At 45.3% G+C, this 25,802-nt stretch overlaps 1 protein-coding gene across 4 annotated transcripts in view; it reads left to right on the forward strand.

The window, feature by feature from the left end:
* The window catches only part of LOC137438851 (receptor-type tyrosine-protein phosphatase kappa), a 493,330-nt gene that overhangs the window by 305,596 nt on the left and 161,932 nt on the right, over positions 1-25,802 (forward strand). For all 4 annotated transcript variants that reach the window (XM_078767331.1, XM_078767333.1, XM_078767332.1 and 1 more), the window contains one exon: positions 19,202-19,440. In XM_078767331.1, the coding sequence (XP_078623457.1) occupies positions 19,202-19,440 (239 nt within the window). The remainder of the gene's footprint in view (positions 1-19,201; positions 19,441-25,802) is intronic.

Consider the following 25,802-nt stretch of genomic DNA (forward strand, 5'->3'; position numbering starts at 1 on the left):
CTGGATACTAGAATTTTTCGAAGTGATTCTTCACCATTGAGAGATAGGGCCAAATGCGATATGTAGCACAATATCTTAAAAAGTTGTGCACAGATTTGGACGAAACCTGATGGACAGGTTGGATGTGTGACAAGGACAAATTGATTCGATTGTGGTGAACATCCGGATCCGCATACAATAATTATTTCTCAGTAATTCTTCAACATTGAGAGATAGGCCCAAAAACTATATTTAGCATGGTATTTCAAAAAGTTGTGTACGAGTTATGACAAAACTTGATGGATTAGTTGGTTAGGTGACAAGAACAAGCTTAGATTTTGGTTCACGTCCGAATCTAGATCCGGCCTATCAGTGAGATACAAAACATAAACTGTTCAGCGGAGCGGAGATATACGCACCACCGAGTGCCGTTCTAGTTTTCTTTGGAATCAACAGCTCATCATCCAGATCAGAACAGAGCTCAGAGTACCAGCTTTGAACTAAGAAGAGAACAAACTCATATTCAGCAAAATAATTGATTCCTACAAAAATGTAGGTGAACTGACTACGATGTGGAGTGTGGAGGTGACCCCCGTCCGTGACGACGTGTTGTCTCGCCTCGCCCATTTTCTCTCCTTCCTTCATATCTCAATCATCTCCACGCGATACCTTTGCAATTCTACTTTTCACCATACTCCTTCAACAGAAGAATAGGTGATTGACAGCCAGGTGAGCAGAGAACGAAGAAACCGGATCCTCAGATCTTCCTCAGATCCACTTTCACCCAACCTGCTCCCGCACTAACACAATTGCTTATACACCTCCCGGTTCCTTTGTTCTCTGCTCACCTGGCTGTCAATCACCTATTCTTCTGTTCCTCCTCCTGAACCTGTTCTGAAATCCTTCATCCCCTTAGCCTCCATGCCCTCACTTCAGAGAATTTCCCAGTTAGTTTTCATGGTTTTGTTTAATTTTTTAAAACTTTTCCCTGCAGTGTTGTATTCTGTTGTATATTATAACATGCTTTTCTTCTTCCTCATTTAAAGGCTTTCTTCTTCCTCATTTAAAGGCTTTCTTCAATTTGCTCATCAAATCACTTCATTTCAAAAAAAAATTCAATCTCTTACAGTTATTCCTTTCTACATTCCCTAAACTCACCTGCATTCCAGCCCTCCTCTAACGTTTTCAAACGGATCTCCGACTTGAAAATCACAAGAAGCTCATTTTGCAATAAATGTGCGTTTTCCATTAATCGTCCAACACTTTCTAAAATCCCAACTCACCCCTCCCCTCCTAAGCTCCCCCTCACCTCTCTCCTCCTAAACTCCCCCCTCACCGCTCCCCTCCTAAACTCCCCCCTCACCGCTCCCCTCCTAAACTCCCCCCTCACCCCTCCCCTCATAAACTCCACCCTCACCCCTCCCCTCCTAAACTCCCCCCTCGACCACCCCCCTCCTAAACTACCCCTCACCCCTCTCCTCCGAAACTCCCCCCTCACCTCTCTCCTCCAAAACACCCCCCCTCGTCCCTCCCCTCCTAAACTCCCCTCACCCTTCCCCTTCAAATCTCCCCCCTCCCTTCCCAAAGTCCCCGCTTGCCCCTCCCCTCCTAAATTCCCCCTTCCCCCCTTCCCTTCAAAACTCCTCCTCACCCCTCCCCTTCAAATCTTCCCACCATCCATTTTTCTCCAATTCTCCCCTCTCACCCCTCCTCCTCAAACCTGCCTCCTCCCCCACGCTTCCTCTCCATTCCAACTCATACCTCCACCTCCTCCAACCTTCTTCCTCGCTCTGCCTCCCCTCCCCCCCTGACCCCCCTCAAACAATGCCTCACTGTGCCTCGTCACATCACCATCAAACATTTTGTTCTCCTCATACTTCCCCTTTTCCTAGCTCTTCTGCAATCTCTGACACACTATCAACAGCTCTCCCTACTTCCTCCTCTTCCTCATCTTACCCTTCTCCTCCCCTCCCCTGTCCTGTATCCGATGCTCCCCCTCTCTCTTCCTTAACGGTATGGACGTTTGGCTACGGCTTCCCCTCCGCTCCCAGCTTTTGTTCAAATGTGTTCTATACCGTCCTCCAAACAGTGATGACTCCACTTACATCTCGCTGTCTGACAACATGGACCAACTTCTATCCACTCATCCCAACTCTCTCTTCCTCATATGTGGTGATTTCAATTGTCACCATGCCAGTTGGCTGGGTGTGGGTACCTCTCTCACCAGCCATGGCATCTCAGCAAAGGACTTCTGCGACTCATTGGGACTGACACAATCTGTCAATTTCCCGAACTGGATCTCAGTCAACGGTACATCATCCCTTCTAGACTTGGTTATGACTAACTTCCCTGCAAATGTCTGCTGTTCTTCTTCTGCTCCAATCGGTTAATATGATCATTTGCTTGTTAAAGTGGAGAGATCACTGGCCATTCTCAGAGAGCCTCCTCAGTGTTGACGAGTCTGGCATTTCACTCAGGCTGACTGGCACGGTCTTCAAGCAGCCATCAATCATCTGGACTGGTCTCCCATCTCTACTGCCTCTGACATTAACTCTTCATGGGAATTCTTCCAAAGTAAACTGCTCTGGAAAGCTAATCCAACTGAAGGCAATCTCAGTTCCTTTCACAAAGCTCAGAACAAGTGTGTGCCTACCCTCAGGAGAGCCAGGAAACAACACCTCTCTACTCTCAAGACTGAAGTCTCAAACCTGTCTCCCTCCTCCATATCCTGGTGGCGTCTAGTCAAGTCTGTTTCTGTTGTTTGTTCACTCTGCATCTCCTCCCCTACCTCATACGACTACACAGCTGACACCGCACATGAAAAGCCGAATGCCTCAACGCTGTGTTTGCCTCAAAATCTTGTGTCCCAGGCCCATCTCTCTCTGTACCCACCTTACCCAGTTATACGCAGCTGCTCCTGGATTCTGTGTCCTCTCCTGACAAGGTGGAGAAGTTTCTGTCAAACCTCGTCTTTGACTCTGCAACTGAACCAGACGGCATCAGCCCACGGGTCCTAAAATCCTGCTCTGCCACTCTATCTCACCCTCTCTCTCTGTTCTCTTCGCCCTCTCTTTTGCTCAAGGTCATCTGCCATCTGCTTGGAAATCATCCAACATTACCGCTTCACACAAAAAGGTGCAAAAACAGATCCTTGCAACGACAGACCAATCAGCCTGCTCCCAATAATCAGCAAGGTCATGTATTCCATCATTGCTTCTGATATTTAATCCTTCCTCTTCTCCAATTGCTTGATCTCGGATCATCAATTTGGATTCAGACCCAGGTCATTCTACTCTGGACATGTTGATTCTGCTGTCTGAACAATGGATGGGGGTCCTCAATGCCAAACAGGAAATCAGAGCTGTCTCCCTTGACACATCTCGTACCTTCGATACGGTCTGGAACCCCACCCTGCTCACCAAACTCTCCTCCTATGGTGGCCGTGGAAAACTCCACCAATGGCTTGCAGACTTCATCGCTGGTCGCAGTCAACGTGTGGTCCTGAATGGAATTCTCTCATCTCCCCCTTCCTGTTCGGGCTGGAGTTCCTCAAGGCAGTTCTGGGCCCTGTGCTTTTTCTGGTCTTCATTAATGATCTCTCCGACTCTCTGGAAAATCCTCTCTATCTCTTTGGTGATGACTCCACTCTCTGCCGCTCCAAATCTCAACCCATCAGATCGGCAGTCTGCAGCCTCCTCACTCTCTGCAGACCTGGACAAAATCACAGACTGGTCAAACAAGTGGTACATGTCTTTCAATCCTGACAAATCTCACACTCTCACTTTGTCTCTCCGAAAAGACCGACTGGAAAACCCTCCCATCTACTTTCTCAACAATCCTCTCCAAGAAGTCCTGTCGCTCAAGATTTTGGGTCTCACTATCTGTCATGATCTTTCTTGGGAAAACCACATTTTCAAGCTAGCCTCCAAAGCCAGTCACCGACTGGGCATCCTCCGTCGTGCGAAGTCCTTCCTTGGCACACCTGAGTTCCTCACCACATAAAAGGCTTTCATCCACAGCTCAATGGAATACTGTTCCCCCCTCTGGGCCGTTGCTCCTGCCTCACACCTAGCTCGGCTTCACGCTGTTGAAACCAAAGCTTTCAGAATCATTGGAATCTCCTGTGATGAAGCTAACTCTGAGGGCCTTTCACTCACTCACCGCAGGCAGGTTGGTGGTCTTTCTGTCTTCTACCGATTCCTCTCCGGCCTTGCTCCCCCAGCTCTCTCCCTCTCTCTCTCTGTGCTCTGTCCCCCAAATATTCCTGCAGGACGCACAAGATCTGCCTGCAACCCTCTTAAGGTTAAACTGCCAAAATCAAGACTCTCTGCTCACCTTCACTCTTTCATTCCTCTCTTCTCCTGCCTCTGGAACAAACTCCCACACCATCTTCAATCCCTCTCCTCCCTCCAGGTCTTTAAAACAGCTGTTCACCACGATCTCTTGTCTTCCCCCATCTTATCTTCCCCCATTTCCCCCCCCCCCCCCTCCCCTTCCCACGCCTCCTGCCCCCAAGCCCTCTCCCTCCCACACTTCTCCCTGCTCTCAAATGTTGTGGTTGTGTGCTTCCCCTTCTCTCCCCATCTTGGCTTCCGCTCCCTCTTTTGTATATTTTGTTTGTCTGGTTGATTTGTTTGTGAAATAAATGTTAGCTCTTTCACGAGCCTTGATTCAGTATACAAAAAAAAAAAAAAAAATCCAAAACCGTGATCTTCTCTTCCCCTGTTAAACCACCCCAAATCCACCTCTTTCAATCTCCAACTTTTTTCCTGAAATTCCTAATAGTGTTCATTTGCTTTATACCGTACAGTGTACCTCTTCCTCCTCCCTCCCCCCCCCCCCCCCTCCATTTGTCCCCTTCTCCCAGCGGCCCTCTCCATTCCACAGATCCACTGATGTTCTTGTTCTCTACTGTTGTTGTGCTTGTATGCTTTCCTCTCTCTCCCCCTCTTGTCTCCCGCTCCCTTTATTTATTGTATGTTTTATGTGTCCATACATGTTTTCATGTGTAATGTGTTCGCTCTTACACGAACCTTGACTCTGTATACAAAAAGAATAAAACTGAACTTCCCACCAAATGGTTCGGCTTCGCAAACAAACGGAGAAGTTTGAGCATTGTCTCCTTTTACAGCATCATCTGATGTTGCATGCTTTGGATTGGAGGTTTGATTAAGTTGGCTGTTTCACCTGCTTGTATTGTACTTGCATGTAATCCATAATACAGTCACATTGCATTATTTGACCAATACGTGGGCCTTAATGTGCCTCGACCCAAATCCAAACCTCTTCGAGACCTCATTGCTCCGAACACTCAATTTGTGTTTTCTTATCTCCGTCATTCCATTTAAAATAAAAGGAATGCTCATCAAAACCCCAATCTAACATGAAAGGATAATGACCAAAGATAAATGTTTTGTTTTTATTTTGTTTCTGTTTATTTACTTTCTTTTTATGGGTAAGTTCCAAGGAACTTTTTTTGCACAGGATAATTTAGATGTCGTTAGACACAGCATGCCTCACTGCTTCAGTTTCACGGAATTGTTTGTATGAAACATTATTTTCATTTCCTGGAACTGATCACATATGATGTATTTGTGCCTACATTGCTGCCCTTTCTGCGGTTGGACTGTGCAGTCCCAGCACCCATGAAAGGTAAGCTCGAGTCGAGATCTTGCATTGATGGAATTCCCCACTGCTCCATCTTCAATTTGGTGGATTAAAGAAGTATGGAGACACTTATTTGATGGAAATCATGGACAGATGTTTTTTTAAATTATTTCTGTTCACATACATTGCCAATAGAAAGTCTACATCCCCTCTGAAAATTTTCACCTTTTGTTGCCTTATAGCTTGGAATTAAATTGCATTAAATCAGACTGTTTGCACCTTTATTTACACATCGTAACCCACAACTTCCAAGTGAAAAAGAAATTCGACAAATTTCAGAAAAGTTAATTAAAAATACAAAACTAGAATATCTTGGTTGGATAATTGTCCACCCCACTGAGTTAATATTTGGATGAAGCACCTTTGACAGCAATTACAGCTGAGTCTGTTGGGATAGGTCTCTACCAACTTTGCACACCTTGATTAGGCAATATTTGCCCATTCTTCTGTACAAAACTGTTCAAGCTCAGTCTAGTTGTGTGGGGAGAGTTGATTGACAGCCAACTTCAAGTCATTCCACAGATTTTCGATTGGATTTAGGTCGGGGCTCTGACTGGGCCACTCAAGGACAATTATCTTTTTGTTCCTCAACCACTCCAGTGTAGCTTTGGCTGTGTGCTTCGGGTCATTGTCATGCTGAAAGGTGAACTTCCGTCCCAATTTCAACTTTCTTTCAGAGGGCAGCAAGTTTTCGATTGGATTTAGGTCGGGGCTCTGACTGGGCCACTCAAGGACAATTATCTTTTTGTTCCTCAACCACTCCATTGTAGCTTTGGCTGTGTGCTTCGGGTCATTGTCATGCTGAAAGGTGAACTTCCGTCCCAATTTCAACTTTCTTACAGAGGGCAGCAGGTTTTCGATTGGATTTAGGTCGGGGCTCTGACTGGGCCACTCAAGGACAATTATCTTTTTGTTCCTCAACCACTCCATTGTAGCTTTGGCTGTGTGCTTCGGGTCATTGTCATGCTGAAAGGTGAACTTCCGTCCCAATTTCAACTTTCTTACAGAGGGCAGCAGGTTTTCGATTGGATTTAGGTCGGGGCTCTGACTGGGCCACTCAAGGACAATTATCTTTTTGTTCCTCAACCACTCCATTGTAGCTTTGGCTGTGTGCTTCGGGTCGTTGTCATGCTGAAAGGTGAACCTCCGTCCCAATTTCAAGTTTCTTACAGAGGGCAGCAAGTTTTCCTCGAGGATTATTCTGTATTTTGCTCCATCCATTTTCCCTTCTATCCAGACAAGTGCCCCAATCCCTGCTGGTGAGAAACATCCCCATAACATGATGCTGCCACCACCATGCTTCATAGTAGGGATGGTGTTCTTTGGGTGATGCACTGTATTGGGGTTTTTTTTGTTTTTTTTGTACACAAGATCGAGGCCTGTGAAAGAGCTAACATTAATGACACAAAAAGTCAAACCGACACATAAAACACAAAATAAGGGGAGTGGTAGACAAGATGGGGAGAGAGGGGGAAGGACACAAACACAACATTTGAGAGCAGGGACATGGGGAGAAATGTGGGAGGGGGAAGGCTTGGGGGGAGGGGGGAGAGGTATAAAACATATGAACACTGCAAGGACTTCCAGGAAAGAAGTTGGAATTTCAAAAAAGTGTATCTGGGGTGAATTAGCGGGGGTAGAAAAGATCAAGGTTTTGGATGGGGAAGGATAAGAGATGGCGGTGAACACCTGTTTTAAAGACTTGGAGGGAGGAGTGGGATTGAAGGGAGTGGGGGAGTTTGTTCCAGAGGTGGGAGAAAAGGGGAATGAAATAGTGAAGGTGAGCAGAGAGCCTAGATTTTGGCAGTTTAACCATAAGAGGGTTGCCGGCAGATCTTGTGCGACCTGTAGGAATATTTGGGGGACAGAGCACAGAGAGAGAGGGAGAGAGCTGGGGGAGCAAGGTAGAAGAGGTACCATATGGTACCATATGCCATATGCCAGTGACCACACAGAGGAATCGGTAGAAGACGGAAAGACCACCAACCTGCCTGCGGTGAGTGAGTGAAAGGCCCTCAGAGTTAGCTTCATCACAGGAGATTCCAATGATTCTGAAAGCTTTGGTTTCAACAGCGTGAAGCCGAGCTAGGTGTGAGGCAGGAGCAACGGCCCAGAGGGGGGAACAGTATTCCATTGAGCTGTGGATGAAAGCCTTGTATGTGGTGAGGAACTCAGGTGTGCCAAGGAAGGACTTCGCACGACAGAGGATGCCCAGTCGGCGACTGGCTTTGGAGGCGAGCTTGAAAATGTGGTTTTCCCAAGAAAGATCATGACAGATAGTGAGACCCAAAATCTTGAGCGACAGGACTTCTTGGAGAGGATTGTTGAGAAAGTAGATGGGAGGGTTTTCCAGTCGGTCTTTTCGGAGAGACAAAGTGAGAGTGTGAGATTTGTCAGGATTGAAAGACATGTACCACTTGTTTGACCAGTCTGTGATTTTGTCCAGGTCTGCAGAGAGTGAGGAGGCTGCAGACTGCCGATCTGAGGGATGAGGAATGGAGCGGCAGAGAGTGGAGTCGTCACCAAAGAGATAGAGAGGATTTTCCAGAGAGTCGGAGAGATCATTGATGAAGACCAGAAATAGCATAGGGCCCAGAACCTTGGGGAACTCCAACCAGAACAGGAAGGGGAGATGAGAGAAATCCATTCAGGGCCACACGTTGACTACGACCATTTGTGCCAAACAATGTTTTGTTTGCGCTAAAAATAATGTTTTGCATTTCGGCCAAAAGGTTCCATCTTTGTTTCGTCAGACCACAAAACCTTTTAAACGTGGCTTCAGACTCTCTGGAGTGTTTTGTATACCTCAAATGGGACTCAAGGTGGGATTTTTTTGAGTAATGACCCTACTGTACAGGCCAGACTTGTGGAGTGCTTGGGATATTGGTGTCACATGCACACAGTGACCAGTCTTTGCCATTATTGCCTGTAGATCTTTTTAAGTTGCCATTGGCCTCTTGGTGGCCTCTCTGATCAGTTTCCTCCTTGCTTGGTCATCCAGTTTGGAGGGACGACCTGTTCTAGGCAGGGTCTAATGGTACCATATGCCTTCAATTTCTCAATAGTTGTCTTGACCGTGCTCCTGGGGATATTCAAGGCCTATGAAATATTTTTATACCCATCTCCTGATTTGTGCCTTTCCACAACTTTATCCCGAAGGTCTTTTGAAAGCTCCTTGGTGCTCATGGTTGAGTATTTGCTGTCAAATGCACTGCCTAGCAGAGGAAACCTACAGGAACAACTGATTTTATTCTGAAATAATCAGAATCACTACAATTTAACACAGATGGAGGCCAATTAACTTGGTGTGTGATTTTGAAGGTGATTGGCTACACCTGAGCTAATTTACTATTGCTGCTATAAGGGGGGGGTCAACACTTATCCAACCAAGATAATCTCGTTTGGTGTTTTTAATTAATTTTCTGAAAATTGTAGAATTTGTTTTTCACTTGGAAGTTGTGGGTTACAATGTGTAACTAAAGGTGGAAAAAGTCTAATTTAATGCAATTTGATTCCAGGCTATAAGGAAGCAAAAGTTGAAAATTTTGAAAGGGTTGTAGACTTTTATAGGCACTGTGTGTGCAACTGGCTGGAGTTCCATTGGGGATGCTCCCCAGTGGTCCCATTCATTCTTATATATTCAATGAGCCCTTCATCCTTTTTAGCATCTGTGTTCAATGCACGTCTCATTGCTTCCACAAACGCGAGGCAGCTTGTCCATCACTGTGCAATTTCTGAAACACTATCGCACTTATTACATGATAATTAGTCAGTCCCCTGTGCAGCAGGAGACAGGTTTTGAAATCACTTCTGTGTGTCTGTGTGTGTGTCCGAGCCATAACTTTTTCACCAGTTGGGCTATTGCCATGAAATATTCACCAAAGCTTTATTGTGATAATACGGAGAAGGCAAATTTGTACTTTTTTTCAAAAGGTCAAAGGCCAGTGTCTCAAATCATCAATTTTCAACCAATTGACCTGTAGTTTAAATTTACCATTTGAGTTTGGTCATATGAGAATATGGAGAAGGTCAAATTAATAATTTGGACAAAAGGTAAAAGGTCAGCGTCACATAACATCGTAAATTTTCATCCTATTGACTTGAAAATTTAAGAATTTGCGTATTGCGTCACTGAATTGGCTCACCAATCCAAAGCTAAAAGCTGATTGTTTCTGGATGAAAAGGTCAAAGGCTCTCTCTTGCTTCCCCAGCTCTCTCTGGGCTCGGTCCCCCAAATATTCCTACAGGTCGCACAAGATCTGCCTGCAACCCTCTTATGGTTAAACTGCCAAAATCAAGACTCTCTCCTCACCTTCACTCCTTCATTCCTCTTTTCTGCCACCTCTGGAACAAACTCCCTCACTCTCTTCAATCCCACTCCTCCCTCCAGGTCTTTAAAACAGCTGTTCACCACCATCTCTTATCTTCCCCCATCCAAAACCTTGATCTTTTCTACCCCCGCTAATTCACCCCAGATCCACTTTTTTGAAATACCATCTTCTTTCCTGGAAGTCCTTGCAGTGTCCTTCTGTTTTATACTCCCCTCCCCCCCCCCCCCCCCTTTCCACGCCTCCTCCCACATTTCTCCCGATGTCCCTGCTCTCAAATATTGTGTTTGTGTGCTTCCCCATCTATCCCCATCTTGTCTACCGCTCCCCTTATATGTTTTATGTGTATGTTTGATTTTTTTTGTGTGATTAATGTTAGCTCTTTCACGAGCCTCGATCTTGTATACGAAAAAAAAAAAAGGTCAAGGTTACGTACAATCGCCAATTTTTAGCCAATTGACCTGAAATTTAAAGAATTTGCATATTGGGTCACTGAATTGGTTCACTAATCAAAAGCTAGAAGCTGATTTTTTTTTTGATCTAAGGCTCAAAAGTCAAGGCTGCATAAAATCATCAATTTTCGTTTTGTATTTTTACCTCCGCCAACAAAGGTGGATGGAGGTTATGTTTTCACCCCGTCTGTTTGTGAACAAGATATCTCAAAATGTTGTGGACGGATTCGGACGAAACTTGGTGGACAGATTGGGTGTCTGACAAGGTCTAATCGATTCGATTTTAGTGAAGATATGAATATGGATTCGGATACGAGAATTATTTAATTTATAATATTCTTCACCATTGAGAGATTGGGCGAAAAGCGATATATAACATGATATTGAAAAAAGTTACAGCCGAGTTGTGACAAAACTAGGTGGATGAGTTGGTTAGGTGACAACAAGCCGATTAAATTTTGGTCCTGGTCTGAATCCAGATCCGGCCCATCAGTGGGATACAAAACATAAACTTGGCAGAGATGGTTAAACTGCCGTTCTAGTTGCATACTGGTCAATTCAAGCAGCCACCAATCATCTAGACTGGTGTCCCATCTCTACCGCCTCTGACATCAACTCATCCTGGGAATTCTTCCAAAGTAAATTGCTCTCGCTCATGCACAGATTTATCCCATCTTGTCTTCAGTTGTCATACCCTTCCTCCCGTCCATGGTACACGGAATCTTGTGGTGAGGCTTTTGCCCAGAAACAACTTGCTTTCGTCTCCTGGAAAGCAAATCCAACGGAAGGAAATCTCATTTCCTTTCACAAAGCCCGAAACAAGTGTGTGTCCACCCTCAGGAGAGCCAGGAAACAATATCTCTCCGTTCTCAAGACCGAACTCTCTTTTCTGTCTCCCTCTTCCAAATCCTGGTGGCGTCTGGTCAAATCTGTTTCTGGTGTTTGTTCCCCCTCCATCCCCTCCCTCACCTCAAACGGCTACACGGCTGACTCCACACATGAAAAAGCTGAATGCCTCAACTCTGTGTTTGCCTCTAAATCTTGTGTCCCAAACCCATCCCTCTCTGTACCCACCATACCCAGTCGTACCCAGCTGCTCCTGGACTCTGTGTCCTTTCCTCCTGACAAGGTGGAAAAGTTTCTGTCAACTCTCGACTCTGATTCTGCAACTGGACCTGACGGCATCAGCCCACGGGTCCTAAAATCCTGTTCTTCCGCTCTTTCACTCCCTCTCTCTGTTCTCTTCACCCTCTCTTTTGCTCAAGGTAATCTTCCATCTGCTTGGAAATCAGCCAACGCTTTGCACAAAAAAGGTGCAAAAACAGATCCTAGCAACTACAGACCAATCAGCCTTCTCCCAATTATCAGCAAAGTCATGGAATCCATCATTGCTTCAGATATGAAATCTTTCTTCTTCTCCAATGGCTTGATCTCTGATCATCAATTTGGTTTCAGACCTGGTCACTCTACTCTGGACATGCTGCTTCTGCTTTCTCAACAATGGATGGAGGTCCTCAATGCCAAACAGGAAATTAGAGCTGTCTCCCTTGACATATCACGTGCCTTCGATACGGTCTGGCACCATGCTCTACTCACCAAACCCTCCTCCTTTGGTATCCATGGAAATCTCCACGCATGGCTGGCTGACTTCCTCTCTAGTCATAGTCAACGTGTGGCCCTGAATGGGTTTCTCTCATCTCCTCTTCCTGTTCAGGCTGGAGTTCCGCAAGGCAGTGTTCTGGGCCCTGTGCTTTTTCTGATCTTCATCAATGATCTCTCTGACTCTCTTGAAAATCCTCTCTATCTCTTTGCTGATGACTCTACTCTCTGTCGCTCCATTGCTCATCCCTCATCCCTCAGATCGGCAGTCTGCAGCCTCCTCACTCTCTGTAGACCTGGACAAAATCACAGACGGGGCAAACAAGTGGAACATGTCCTTCAATCCTGACAAATCTCACACTCTTACGATGTCTCTCCGAAAAGACCGACTGGACAACCCTCCCATCCACTTTCTGAATAATCCTCTCCAAGAAGTTCTGTCACTCAAGCTTTTGGGTCTCACTATCTGCCATGATCTTTCCTGGGAAAACTACATTTCAAATCTGGCCTCCAAAGCCATTCGCCGACTGGGCATCCTCCGTCGTGCGAAGTCCTTACTTGGCACACCTGAGCTCCTCACCACATACAAGGCTTTCATCCGCAGCTCAATGGAATACTGCTCTCCCCTCTGGGCTGGTGCTCCTGCCTCACACCCAGCTCGTCTTCACGCTGTTGAAACCAAAGCGTTCAGAATCATTGGAATCTCCTGCGATGAAGCTAACTCCAAGGGCCTTTCACTCACTCACCGCAGGCAGGTTGGTGGTCTTTACATCTTCTACCGACCCCTCTCTGGCCTTGCCCCCACAGCTCTCTCTGGGCTCTGTCCCCCAAATATTCCTACAGATCGCACAAGATCTGCCTGCAACCCTCTTATGGTTAAACTGCCAAAATCAAGACTCTCTGCTCACCTTCCCTCTTTCATTCCTCTTTTCTCCCGCCTCTGGAACAAACTCCCTCACTCTCTTCAATCCCACTCCTCCCTCCAGGTCTTTAAAACAGCTGTTCACCACCATCTCTTATCTTCCCCCATCCAAAACCTTGATCTTTTCTACCCCCGCTAATTTCACCCCAAATCCACTTTTTTGAAATACCAACTTCTGTCCTGGAAGTCCTTGGTGTCCTTGTGTTTTATACTTCTCCCACCCCCCCCCGCCCCCCCCCCGCCCCCTTCCTTTACTCAAACAACACCTCCTCCCCCCAAGCCCTCTCCCTCCCACATATCTCCCTGCTCTCAAATGTTATGTTTGTGTGCTTCCCCTTCTCTCCCCATCTTGTCTTCCGCTCCCTCTTTTTACATATCTTGTTTGTCTGGTTGATTTGTTTGTGAAATAAATGTTAGCTCTTTCACGAGCCTCGATTCTGTATACAAAAAAAATAAAAAATAAAAAATAGGATTTTGATGAATGGTCATAGCCTGTTGACCCTCAATCTTTTCTTTTGTTTATGAAAAAGAATTATATTTTGACATTCATTATCCAATTTACATTCTTCGGTTTAGTGCAGGTTTTCGACACGAAATCTGTAACTTCTATATTGAAAGTTGTTTTGTTCGGTGGGTCCAACGATAGTAGCCATCCTCGACAAGCATTGTGTGATGATCCTGCTGTATGCTGTGCAAGCTTCCCTTATTCATGCGAGTGGATTTCTCCAAAAAAATCTTACAAAATCATTCCGTTGCAAACCCTAAAAAGTTCCACTTTGTATCACTGCAGGTGTTTGCAACACCGGGTCACGTGCAGCACACAGATTCTCATTGCCGACCTGGGGATCAAATGCTGCTCATCATTCACTGTGCTTTATCACTGACACTTGTCATTGTATTGGAAGAGGTTATTGTCATACAACGTTTATGATCATGCTGTTATGGGATTATTTTGCTAGCCTGACGCTTCAGCACCATATGAAGAAGGTGCTCCACCGTTTAAAGACGTGTTTTCTTGATATTCTATAAAGCCAATTTTCCCTGCTCCCAACCAGGCCTGAAAGCTTCCCAGGGGACATTTCAAGGAGATCCGTTCCTTTTACAAAGAACGCACGACACTCCATCCAAACTTTTCTTTCTCTTTAATCCTGTTCTTTTCGTTCCCATTAGCATCACGATTTCTCGCTTCTGATTATTTCAGAATATGGAACGCCATACTATGTCTTATTCCTCTCTCTCCACATCCCCATTCCCCATTCCCAAAAGGCAATCAGCACCTCGTAAAAAATGTAGGGCTGTTTTATGAGATGCAGATTTATTATAGGGAGAGAAAAGGGGGGTAGAAGGTGTAAAAATGATGCTTGGGATTTCAAGGTGAGGGTGGAGGGGGGTGGTGGGAGTACAAGAATAATGTGATATGTATTCTAACAGAGTCTTTTTTTTGTAAACAGAATCGAGGCTCGTGTAAGAGCCAACACATTGAACATGAAAACATGCACAGACACATAAAACATAAAATGAAGGGAGCGGGAGACAAGAGGGTGAGAGAGAGCGAAGCACACAAGCGCAACGACAGAAGAGAACAGGGACGTCGGTAGATCTGTAGAAGGGGGAGGGCCGAGGGAGGAGGGAGGGGTACGCGGTATAAAGCAAATGAACACTTCTAGGAATTTCAGGAAAAAAGTTGGGGATTGAAAGACATAGGTTTGGGGTGTTTTAACGGGGGTAGAAAAGATCAAGATTTTGGATGGGGGAAGATAAGAGATGGTGATGAACATCTGTTTTAAAAACCTGGAGGGATGAGTGGCATTGAAGAGAGTGAGGGAGATTGTTCCAGAGGTGGGAGAAAAGAGGAATGAAAGAGTGAAGGTGAATAGAGAGTCTTGATTTTGGCAGTTTCACCAGAATAGGGTTGCTGGCAGATCTTGTGTGTCCTGCAGGAATATTTAGGGGGCAGAGCATAGACAGAGCAGGGGGAGCAAGGCCGGAGACGTGTCGGTAGAAGACAGAAAGACCACCAATCTGCCTGCTGTGGGCGAGTGAAAGGCCCTCAGAATCAGCTTCATCACGGGAAATACCAATGATTCTGAATGCTTTGGTTTCAACCGCGTGAAGCTGAGCTCGGTGTGAGGCACGAGCACCAGCCCAGAGGGGAGAGCAGTATTCCATTGAACTGCGGATGAAAGCTTTGTATGTGGTGAGGAGCTTAGGAGTACCCAGAAAGGACTTTGCATGACGGAGGATGCCCAGTCGGCGACTGGCTTTGGAGGCCAGCTTGGAAATGTGGTTTTCCCAGGAGAGATCATGGCAGATAGTGAGGCCCACAAGCTTGAGTGACAGAACTTCTTGGAGAGGATTGTTGAGAAAGTAGATGGGAGGGTTTTTTTTTTTTGTCCATTCTGTCTGTTCGGAGAGACATAGTAACAGTGTGAGATTTGTCAGGATTGAAAGACATGTTCCACTTGTTTGACCAGTCTGTCATTTTGTCCAGGTCTGCAGAGAGTGAGGAGGCTGCAGACTGCCGATCTGAGGGATGAGGAATGGAGCGACAGGGAGTAGAGTCGTCAGCAAAGAGATAGAGAGGATTTTCTAGAGAGTCGGAGAGATCATTAATGAAGACCAGAGAAAGCACAGGGCCCAGAACACTGCCTTGAGGAACTCCAGCCTGGGCAGCAAGCGAAGATGAGAGAATTCCATTCAGGGCCACACGTTGACTGCGACCAGAAAGGAAGTCGGTAAGCCTTGTGTGGAAGTTTCCATGGATACCATCGGAGGACAGTTTGGTGAGCAGGGCGGGTTGCCAGACCGTATTGAAGGCACGAGATATGTCAAGCGAGACAGCTCTGATTTCCTGATTGGCATTAAGGACCTCCATCCATTGTTGAGACAGCACAACCAGCATGCCCAAATCAGAGTGACCTGGTCTGAATCCAAATTGATGATCCGAGATCAAGCCATTGAAGAAGAGGAAGGATTTGATGTCAGAAGCAATGATGGATTCCATGACCTTGCTGAATATTGGGAGCAGGCTGATTGATATGTAGTTGCAAGGATCTGTTTTTGCACCTTTTTTGTGTAAAGCGGTAATGTTGGCTGATTCCCAAGCATATGACAGATTATCTTGATCAAAAGAGAGGGTGAAGAGAACAGAGAGAGTGTGATGTAGAGCTGCAGGATAGGATTTTAGGACCCATGGGCTGATGCCGTCTGGTCCAGCTGCAGAATCAGAGTCGAGGTTTGACAAAAACTTCTCCACCATGTCAGGAGGGAAGGACACAGTGTCCAGGAGCAGCTGGGTTCGACTGGGTACAGTGGGTACAGAGAGAAATGGGTTTGTGATGCAAGATTTTGAGGCAAACACAGAGTTGAGGCATTCGGCTTTGTCACATGCGGTGTCAGCTGGGTAGCCATTTGAGGTAAGGGAGGGGATGGAGGGGGAACAAACACGAGAAACAGATTTGACCAGATGCCACCAGGATTTGGAGGAAGGAGACAGATTTGAGAGTTCAGTCTTGAGAGTAGAGAGATGGCAGTTCCTGGCTCTCCTGAGGGTGGACACACACTTGTTCTGAGCTTTGTGAAAGGAACTGAGATAGCATTCAGTTGGATTTGCCTTCCATGAGGCGAAGCCGAGTTGTTTCATGGCAACTGCCTCACCACAAGATGCAGTGTATCATGGACGGGAGGAAGGGTATGACAATTGAAGACGAGATGGTATAAATATGTGCATGAGAAAGAGCAATTTACTTTGGAAGAATTCCCAGGAAGAGTTGATGTCAGAGGCAGTAGAGATGGGAGACCAGTCCAGATGATTGATGGCTGCATGAAGACCGTGCCAGTCGACCTGATTGAAATGCCAGACTCGTCAACGCTGTGGAGGCTCTCTGAGAATGGCCAGAGAGATCTCTACTTTAACAAGCAAATGATCAGATGAACCGATTGGAGCAGAAGAAGAACAGCAGACATTTGCAGGGAAGTTAGTCATAACCAAGTCCAGAAGAGAAGATGCTCCGTTGACTGAGATCCGGGTCGGGAAATTGACAGATTGTGTCAGTCCCAGTTGGTTGCAGAAGTCCTTTGCTGAGATGCCATGACTGGTGAGAGAGGTACCCACACCCATCCAGTTGACATGATGACAGTTGAAGTCACCACATATGAGGAAGAGAGAGAGAGAGAGTTGGGATGAGTGGATAGAAGTTGGTTCATGTTGTCAGACAGCTATATATAAATTGAGTCATCACCGTTTGGAGGATGGTACAGAACACATATGAACAGAAGCTGGTAGCGGAAGGGAAGCCGTAGCCAGAGGTACTCCTGGGAGTGGGGTGGAGAAGGCAGTGCAAGGAGAGTGAGGAAGAGAGTTTTTGATAAAGATAGCAACCCCACCACCAGGACAAGGCTCAGGTCTATCACACTGGAGGAGGGAGTGACCTGTTTTGAAGGGGAGGGGTGAGGATGGAGATTTGAAAGGGAGGAGGGAGGGCAGAGATTAGAAGAGGATGGGCAAGGGGGGGGGTTTAGGATGGGATGGGGGATTTTAGGAGGGGAGGGGTGAGGGGGGAGTTTAGGAGGGGAGGGGGGAGTTTATGAGGGGAGGATTGAGGGAGGAGATTTGAAATGGAGGAGTGAGGAGGTAGTTTAGGAGGGGAGGGGTGAGGGGGGAGTTTAGAAAGTGGACGATTCATGAAAAACGAACATTTATTACAAACTGGGTTTATTGTGATTTTCAAGTCAGAGATCCGTTTGAAAACTTTAGAGGAGGTGTGGAATGAAGGTGAGTTTAGAGATTGTAGAAAGGAAGAACTGTAAGAGTTTTTTTTTTAACTGGAAATATTTGATGAGGAAATTGAAAAAAGCCTTTTGAATAGGAAGAAAAACAGGGTGTTGTAATATACCACTGAATAAAACACTGCAGGGGAAAGTTTTAACATGTTTAAATAATATTTAAACAAAAGTGTGAAAAACAATCTGGGAAAAGTCCCTGAAGTGAGGATGTTGATTTGCTTATGGAGAAAGGGTTGAATGAGTATGGTGGAAACTAGAATTGGAAAGGTGAGTATCAGCTGGAGAGGTATAAGAAAAAGGAGATAAAGGGGGCAGGGTGACACAACACACACATGGTCATGGGTGGGGACCTTGAGGGGAGAAGGAAATATATCTATTTTTTTTTAGGGTAGGAGGAGAAAAGAAAATCAAAGACAAAAGCAATACAGCGAAGAAAAGAACTTCAGTATACAAAATACCGACGGGGGGAGGGAAGCCTCGAGGAACAGGCCGCACACGCGGTGCGAACAAAAAACGACTAATAACACACGCGTTTGCAAGAATTACAAACCAAGACTAACTAGAAAAACACACAGTAGCACATACACAGTAAAATATATCGTGCAAATTTGACAAATACACAAATGGGAAAATACTTAACTTTGATGACGTGGAGGGCTCGAAAGACGCTTCCTCGCCGGAGCTGACTGTTTCTAGATTTTTGTCTCAAACAAGGTGTGACTTGTGCCCACTGAATGCTAAGAAAACTTAAGATAAACATCCTTGTTGTTGCAAGTGTGAGTCGGCGATTCATGCTCGGCTTGCTTGCTTGTGGTGAAGCTAAGCATCTGGGATATTGTGAGATTGTTCACAAACTTAGGTCATTGTAGTCTGTCAATGCACCAACATATAAATCTCTCAAATTCCTTCCAATATGAGATAAAACCTCAGCATGAACTTTGGCTGATGTGTCTAATTGTTCTGTTGTGAGATTGTTTGTGCCTCGCCCTTCTGCTCGTTTGGCCTTGCGGGAGCCATTGACCTGAGCGAAAGCGCCGCCGTTGTTCGTCTCGCTGGAATTTTTTGATCCGGCTCAGGATTTATTTTTTCCCCAGGTGTAAGGCTCATGGAAGAGCTGGAACACAAATTGCACACGCACAGATGAAGACGAATACATTAAACAACACTGGACTTGACTTCAGGCAAACATGGCCGCTGAGTTTGGGGGAAGTGACGAACAGCCAAATTCAGGAGCACAATGTGATTAAAACTTTTTTGTTTTATTATTCAAATTTACATTTGAATAATAAAATCACAAAACTTTTCATCACATTGCGTTATGGCTATACAAAGCGCACTGGGGCAATTGGATCGTCTCCAAAGCAACAACCACAAAGTTTTACCCAATTTGTTTGAGCCTTTTTATTTTCTTTTGAAGTCCCAGGTTTGACAGCATTTCCCTCCGTTTTCCTCCCCTTCTTCCCATGCAGATGAAGGTATACCTTGCACGAACGAAGTAAGCACCCTGCTGACAGCGTGTACACAGCAACTGCCGATGCCTGCTCGAACGCCGTACCCTCTTTCACACGGCCTGGTACGCGAGCAACGCGGGGTCGATTCGCCGTACCACACGGGGCAGCTGCATCCGGCGGTACGTGTCGCAGACCTCCTGCAACACATCGACCAGATGAAAAATGGAGAAGGCTACGGTTTCAAGGAAGAGTATGAGGTGAGATCCACCAAACACAACACCTCCATACTCGAACTGTGGGAAATCCACCATTTTAAAGCGACCTCCCTGACCATCTAAAAAAAAAATTATAATAAATGTTACCTGGACACCTTTTTTTTGGGGGGGAAACCCCAATGCATCTAAAAATATGAATGAAATTTAGGATATTTTCTGACACCAATTCTTAAGTAATTCCAAAACAGCACCTGAGTCTTTATGCTCCAGTCTTTCTTATCTCTTGGCTGGAGCTTGTACTCTGGACATAATTTCATGAATAGGATGTCAGACTAGTATCTGCTTCGGAGTCACATGGACCATGGTATGTCTCATTTGACCTGGTCATGTAGTTCATGTGGATTTCCTCGAATTCGTCAGATATGTGAGACCACCGAGGGTCCCTCAGCTGCCAGACCAGTTTCATCAGTTGTTGGTGAGAGCCATCAGCGACAGAGTAGCCGGAAAAGCGCACCACCGACACTCCCAACCATGGACCACATGCAATGTCAGCCATATATGTATGAATGTATATATATATATATATATATATATATATATATATATATATATATATGTATTCTTGGGTAAAATTCCAGGGACATAGAAAAGACCCCTTTATACCTTTATATAAGCTGATGTGCCATGTGTCAAAGTATAGAAAAGAAGGGACATTCCTTAGCTTGGAGAAAATGCCCAAAATACAAAATAAGGGGCATTCAAAAAATCTCTTGTGCATCCTGGACTACCCTTGTGTTCTGAGGAGGAACCAAGTAATGCTGTAGAAAGGTTCATATAACCCCCTTCCTCCCCTCCCACCCCGCTCTGGTAACCAAACCAGCTACTGTAACCAAAACAACCATACTGACTGGGACAGATAAACCATCCAGCACAGCCAAATCACCCAGCACAGCCAAATCACCCAGCACAGCCAAACCATCCAGCACAGCCAAATCACCCAGCACAGCCAAACCATCCAGCACAGCCAAACCATCCAGCACAGCCAAACCACCCAGCACAGCCAAACCATCCAGCACAGCCAAACCATCCAGCACAGCCAAACCATCCAGCACAGCCAAACCATCCAGCACAGCCAAATCACCCAGCACAGCCAAACCACCCAGCACAGCCAAACCATCCAGCACAGCCAAACCATCCAGCACAGCCAAATCACCCAGCACAGCCAAATCACTCAGCACAGCCAAACCATCCAGCACAGCCAAACCACTCAGCACAGCCAAATCACCAGCACAGCCAAACCACCCAGCACAGCCAAACCACCCAGCACAGCCAAATCACCCAGCACAGCCAAACCATCCAGCACAGCCAAATCACCCAGCACAGCCAAACCATCCAGCACAGCCAAACCATCCAGCACAGCCAAATCACCCAGCACAGCCAAATCACCCAGCACAGCCAAACCATCCAGCACAGCCAAATCACCCAGCACAGCCAAACCATCCAGCACAGCCAAATCACCCAGCACAGCCAAACCATCCAGCACAGCCAAACCATCCAGCACAGCCAAACCACCCAGCACAGCCAAACCATCCAGCACAGCCAAACCATCCAGCACAGCCAAACCATCCAGCACAGCCAAACCACCCAGCACAGCCAAACCACCCAGCACAGCCAAACCACCCAGCACAGCCAAACCATCCAGCACAGCCAAAACATCCAGCACAGCCAAATCACCCAGCACAGCCAAATCACCCAGCACAGCCAAACCACCCAGCACAGCCAAACCACCCAGCACAGCCAAACCACCCAGCACAGCCAAACCATCCAGCACAGCCAAACCATCCAGCACAGCCAAACCATCCAGCACAGCCAAACCATCCAGCACAGCCAAACCATCCAGCACAGCCAAACCATCCAGCACAGCCAAACCATCCAGCACAGCCAAACCACCCAGCACAGCCAAACCACCCAGCACAGCCAAACCACCCAGCACAGCCAAACCATCCAGCACAAGCAAACCACCCTGCGTAACCACAGTGTACCCACTGTAACCACGCCACCGGACATAACCACACCACCCAGCATAATCACAACAGCCACCATAACCAAATCAACCAGCACAGCCAAATCAACCAGCACAATCAAACCACCCAGTGTAAACCACACCAATCAGCACACACATACATCCATAAATAATGTTTGCAATAACTCATTCGGCAGTGTCCATAATCTGGACAGTCTGCTAATTAATTGCACAGAATAATCGACACTTAATGGACGGCTGATGTAATCTATCCTTTGAATCACAAAACTCAGCTTGTCGTGAAGAAGTGTTGATCGAGGCGGGAAGGATCTGCAATCCATTATGACATTCGGGATAAATGCAGGAACCTGTCTAGGAAGAAGCACTTTGGCATACACAACCCTTACCAGGAGATGTAAAACGATCATTTTAATTAATTGACTGCTGAATAAAGAGTTCCAATATTGATTTAATGGTTTTGCAAAGTCTGAGTGAAAATGGTAAAAATATTTTAATCTCGACGTAACTTGCCTGCTTTCCCAAATGTTTGATCACAGTGGATTGAAAACGACTATCTATATCATATAATGGAGGGAAAGTATGTTGTATGTACAGCATGTATGTTTTATCTATGTTTCATCTGCTCCTCTAAGAGGATTTGACCGAGGAAGCTGAAATTTTCAGGGAATAATGAGGGCACTCTTCAGTTGGGCATGTGTGAGTTTCATTTGATTCCATTAAGTCTCAAAAAACAAGACCGATAGTCTAACAACGGCGTAGCCAGGCTTGTTTGATACTTTAGTTGAAAAGGATTGTATGACCTGGGTGGGGTTAGCAGTTAGCAAATTGTGTAAATATGAAAAAAAAAAAGTTCAATAAACACCACATTCCTGTGCCACCTTCGGTCAAATGCCAGGCATTGACAGCAGGTTCGTGAAGGACTTGAACAAAAAACGTCAGTCTGAATGTTGCTCTATCCAGTCAATGGTGAAACTGCAAATGGGAAATCCACGAATGTCCCGGATGGAAACCCTGACGTCATTTCCTCATTCTGCTTTAAACTCAATATCTGTATATTTTCATTCCAAACAGCATCATTCATCATTCCCATCACAAATTAATACTATGGTATCGATATATCAAAATATAATGTTAAATCACGATCGTATTGAGATATTTAGCAAACTTGAGAACCGTCATCATATGTTCACTTCCAGATTCGGGAGCAATGTCCATGTCGATTTCAATTCAAAATCATAATTGTATTGAGGAATTTCTGAATGGGCCGACATTTCTTACGACATGAAATTTCTTACGACATCTGCTGGGACCCCAAAACATTCCACAGAAGGTTATTATATTTCCTTTTAGTAAAATATGCAACTGTAATGGTTCCTAAACGCTGTACCCCTGTCATTTGACCAGATCCTCAGCTTTGATTGGTGGACGTTTGTGAGGGACAGACATACATACATACACGGGACAGGCAAGTGCTGTTCCAGACGGCATTGCCCTACAGGCTATGTTGTAAACCAAATTCGTCCATCTTAGTATTTTCTTTCTTTGCAGGGAGGGTGGGTAAAATTTGAATTATCTGAGCTATATAACCATGATGTATTTTACAGTCGTGGCCAAAAATATTGGCACCCTTGCACTTTTTTCAAATAATGCACCATTTCTTCTCGAAGATTGTTGAAATTAAAAAATCTTTTGGTATCCACATATGTATTTCTTTGGTTTACAGTGGAGAAGAAAAAATCTGGAAAAATTACTAAATTTTAGTTTATTCCACACAGAAATCCTAAGATGGCCCGGACAAAATTATTGGCACCTTTTAGAAGTTGTTGGAAATAATTAGATTTCAAGCAGGTGATTCACATTTACTTTGGAATTGAACTCACCTGCGGTGAGTTGCAGGTGCGTGCAATATAAAAATCACTCATTCAGCCAGTTTGAATAGAGAAAAGGAGTCATTCTGCTGTTTTGTGTCACTGTGTTTCCCGCAATGAGCATGGAGAAAAGAACAAAAACTAGAGAATTAGCTGAGGTTCAGACACAAGATTGTAGCCAAGCATGGACAATCTCAAGGTTACAAGTCCATCTCCAGAGACGTTGACGTTGCTGTGTCCACCGTACGCAATGTTATCAGCAGGTTTAAGGCCCATGGCATTGCAGCCAACCACCCTCGATGTGGCTGCGAGAGAAAACTTGATCGAAGATTGCAGCGAAGGATTGTTCAAATGGTGGAGAAAATACCTCGATCAACTGCCAAACAGATTCAAGCTGATCTTCAGACACGAGGTACGACAGTTTCAACTCGCACCATCCGTCGCCAACTCAATGAAAGGGGGTTCTATGGTAGTAGACCCAGGTGGACCCCCCTGCTAAGAAAGCCCAACAGCAGTTTGCCAAAACACACCTGAACAAGCCAAACTCCTTCTGGGAGAATGTCCTTTGGAAAGCTAAGACCAAATTAGAGCTTTTTTGGGAAAGCACATCATCTCCATGTCTACACAAAACAAAATGAAGCCTTCAAAGAAAAGAACACCTTCCCCACAGTCAAACATGGAGGAGGTTCAGTGATTTTTTGGGGGTTCAGTGATTTTTTGGAGTTGCTGTGCTGCCTCTGGCACTGGGTGCCTTGAATGTGTGCAACGCATCATGAAATCAGGAAATTACCAAGGCATTTTGTCATGCAATGTTCAACCCAGTGTCAGAAAGCTGGGTCTCCGTCGAAGGTCATGGGTCTTGCAGCACGACAATGACCCCAAACACACTTCAAAAAGCACCCAGGAATGGTTCAAGACAAAATGCTGGACTGTTTGAAGTGGCCAGCAATGAGTCCAGATCTAAATCGCATTGAACACCTGTGGGGAGATCTGAAAACAGCAGTTGGGAGAAGGCACATTCTAATCTGGGAGAACTGGAGCAGTTTGCACAAGAAGAGTGGAACAAACTGCCAGTAGAGAAGTGTAGGAAGCTCATTTATGGCTATAGGAAGCGCTTGACTGCAGTTATTTTGTCCCAAAGCTGTACTACCAAATATTAAGTCTCAGATGTCAATAATTTTGTCAATGCCATTTCTTTTTATTTTCTGATTTAAAAGTATATATTAAGTTCTGAATCAAAAACACAGTTTCTGTGATATTCACAGTGAAATAAAGAATTGTGGAGGCCAAATACTTTTGTCAATTTGAACTTATTTTTGGAGAAAATGTAGTTATTTGAAAAAAGTGCAAGGGTGCCCAATATTTTTGGCCACGACTGCATATGCACATGAGCAGTACGCATGTTTTTGCTTCATATACGTAACCCGGGGTAGTTTTAATTTTCGAGAGCAATCGAGTCAATGGTCTGTTGCCTATACACCACCAAAATAAAAGGATGCGTCAGAATAACGTTTTGCACGCTTGGAACAATATCACCAATAGGGCAGGTACTCTACTGGTGATTACAATGGGGATTCGTTTATTTCCTAAACCGAGTGTGTGTTTAAAATGGCCGAGTGTCTTTTGGAGTTATTTTCACCACTTTATCAAACATACAGTCACGTGAAAAAGTAAGTACACCCCATGTAAAGTTTTGACCTTTTCAACATATTTCAACATACAGCTATTTGATCTTCATTTCAACAATATTGATCGATAAAGGTGATATAATATAACAAATATCATGAAACATTTACATTTTGTAGTCCATTGTATAATTTAAATAAACATAAATGCAAATTTCGCATGTGGAAAAAGTAAGTACACCCTTGGCTCTAATAGGTGGTATTGCCCCCTTTGGCAGAAACAACCTCAAGTAGGCATTTCTTATAACTGTCTACCAGTCTCTGACATCGACTGGGAGAAATTTTTGCCCACTCCTCCATGCAAATTCTTTCAGCTGTGCGATGTTTGAGGGGTTTCTTGCATGCACAGCTCGTTTCAAATCCCCCCACAACATCTCGATGGGATTTAGATCCGGGCTTTGACTTGGCCATTCGAGAACCCTCTATTTCTTTCTTTTCAGCCATTCCTTGGTGGATTTACTGGTATGTTTAGGGTCATTGTCATGTTGCAAGGTCCACCCTCGGTTGAGCTTCAACTTTCCGACAGATGGCCTTACATTATCCTCAAGCACCCTCTGGTACAATGAAGAATTCATAGTGGATTCCATGATGGTGAGCTGCCCAGGCCCTGATGCAGAAAAGCTGCCCCAAACCATAATATTTCCACCACCATGCTTTACAGTTGGTATCAGGTTCTTGTGGTCAAATGCTGTCTTTGGTTTTCACCAAACATGTCTTCTGGTACTGTGGCCAAATAGCTCTACCTTTGACTCATCTGTCCAGAGCACATTGTTCCAGAAGTGCTGGTCTTTGCCTAGGTGTTCATTG

This window comes from Myxine glutinosa, chromosome 13, assembly GCF_964187855.1.
Source record: "Myxine glutinosa chromosome 13, kmMyxGlut1.1, whole genome shotgun sequence".
In the NCBI taxonomy this organism is placed as follows: domain Eukaryota; kingdom Metazoa; phylum Chordata; class Myxini; order Myxiniformes; family Myxinidae; genus Myxine; species Myxine glutinosa.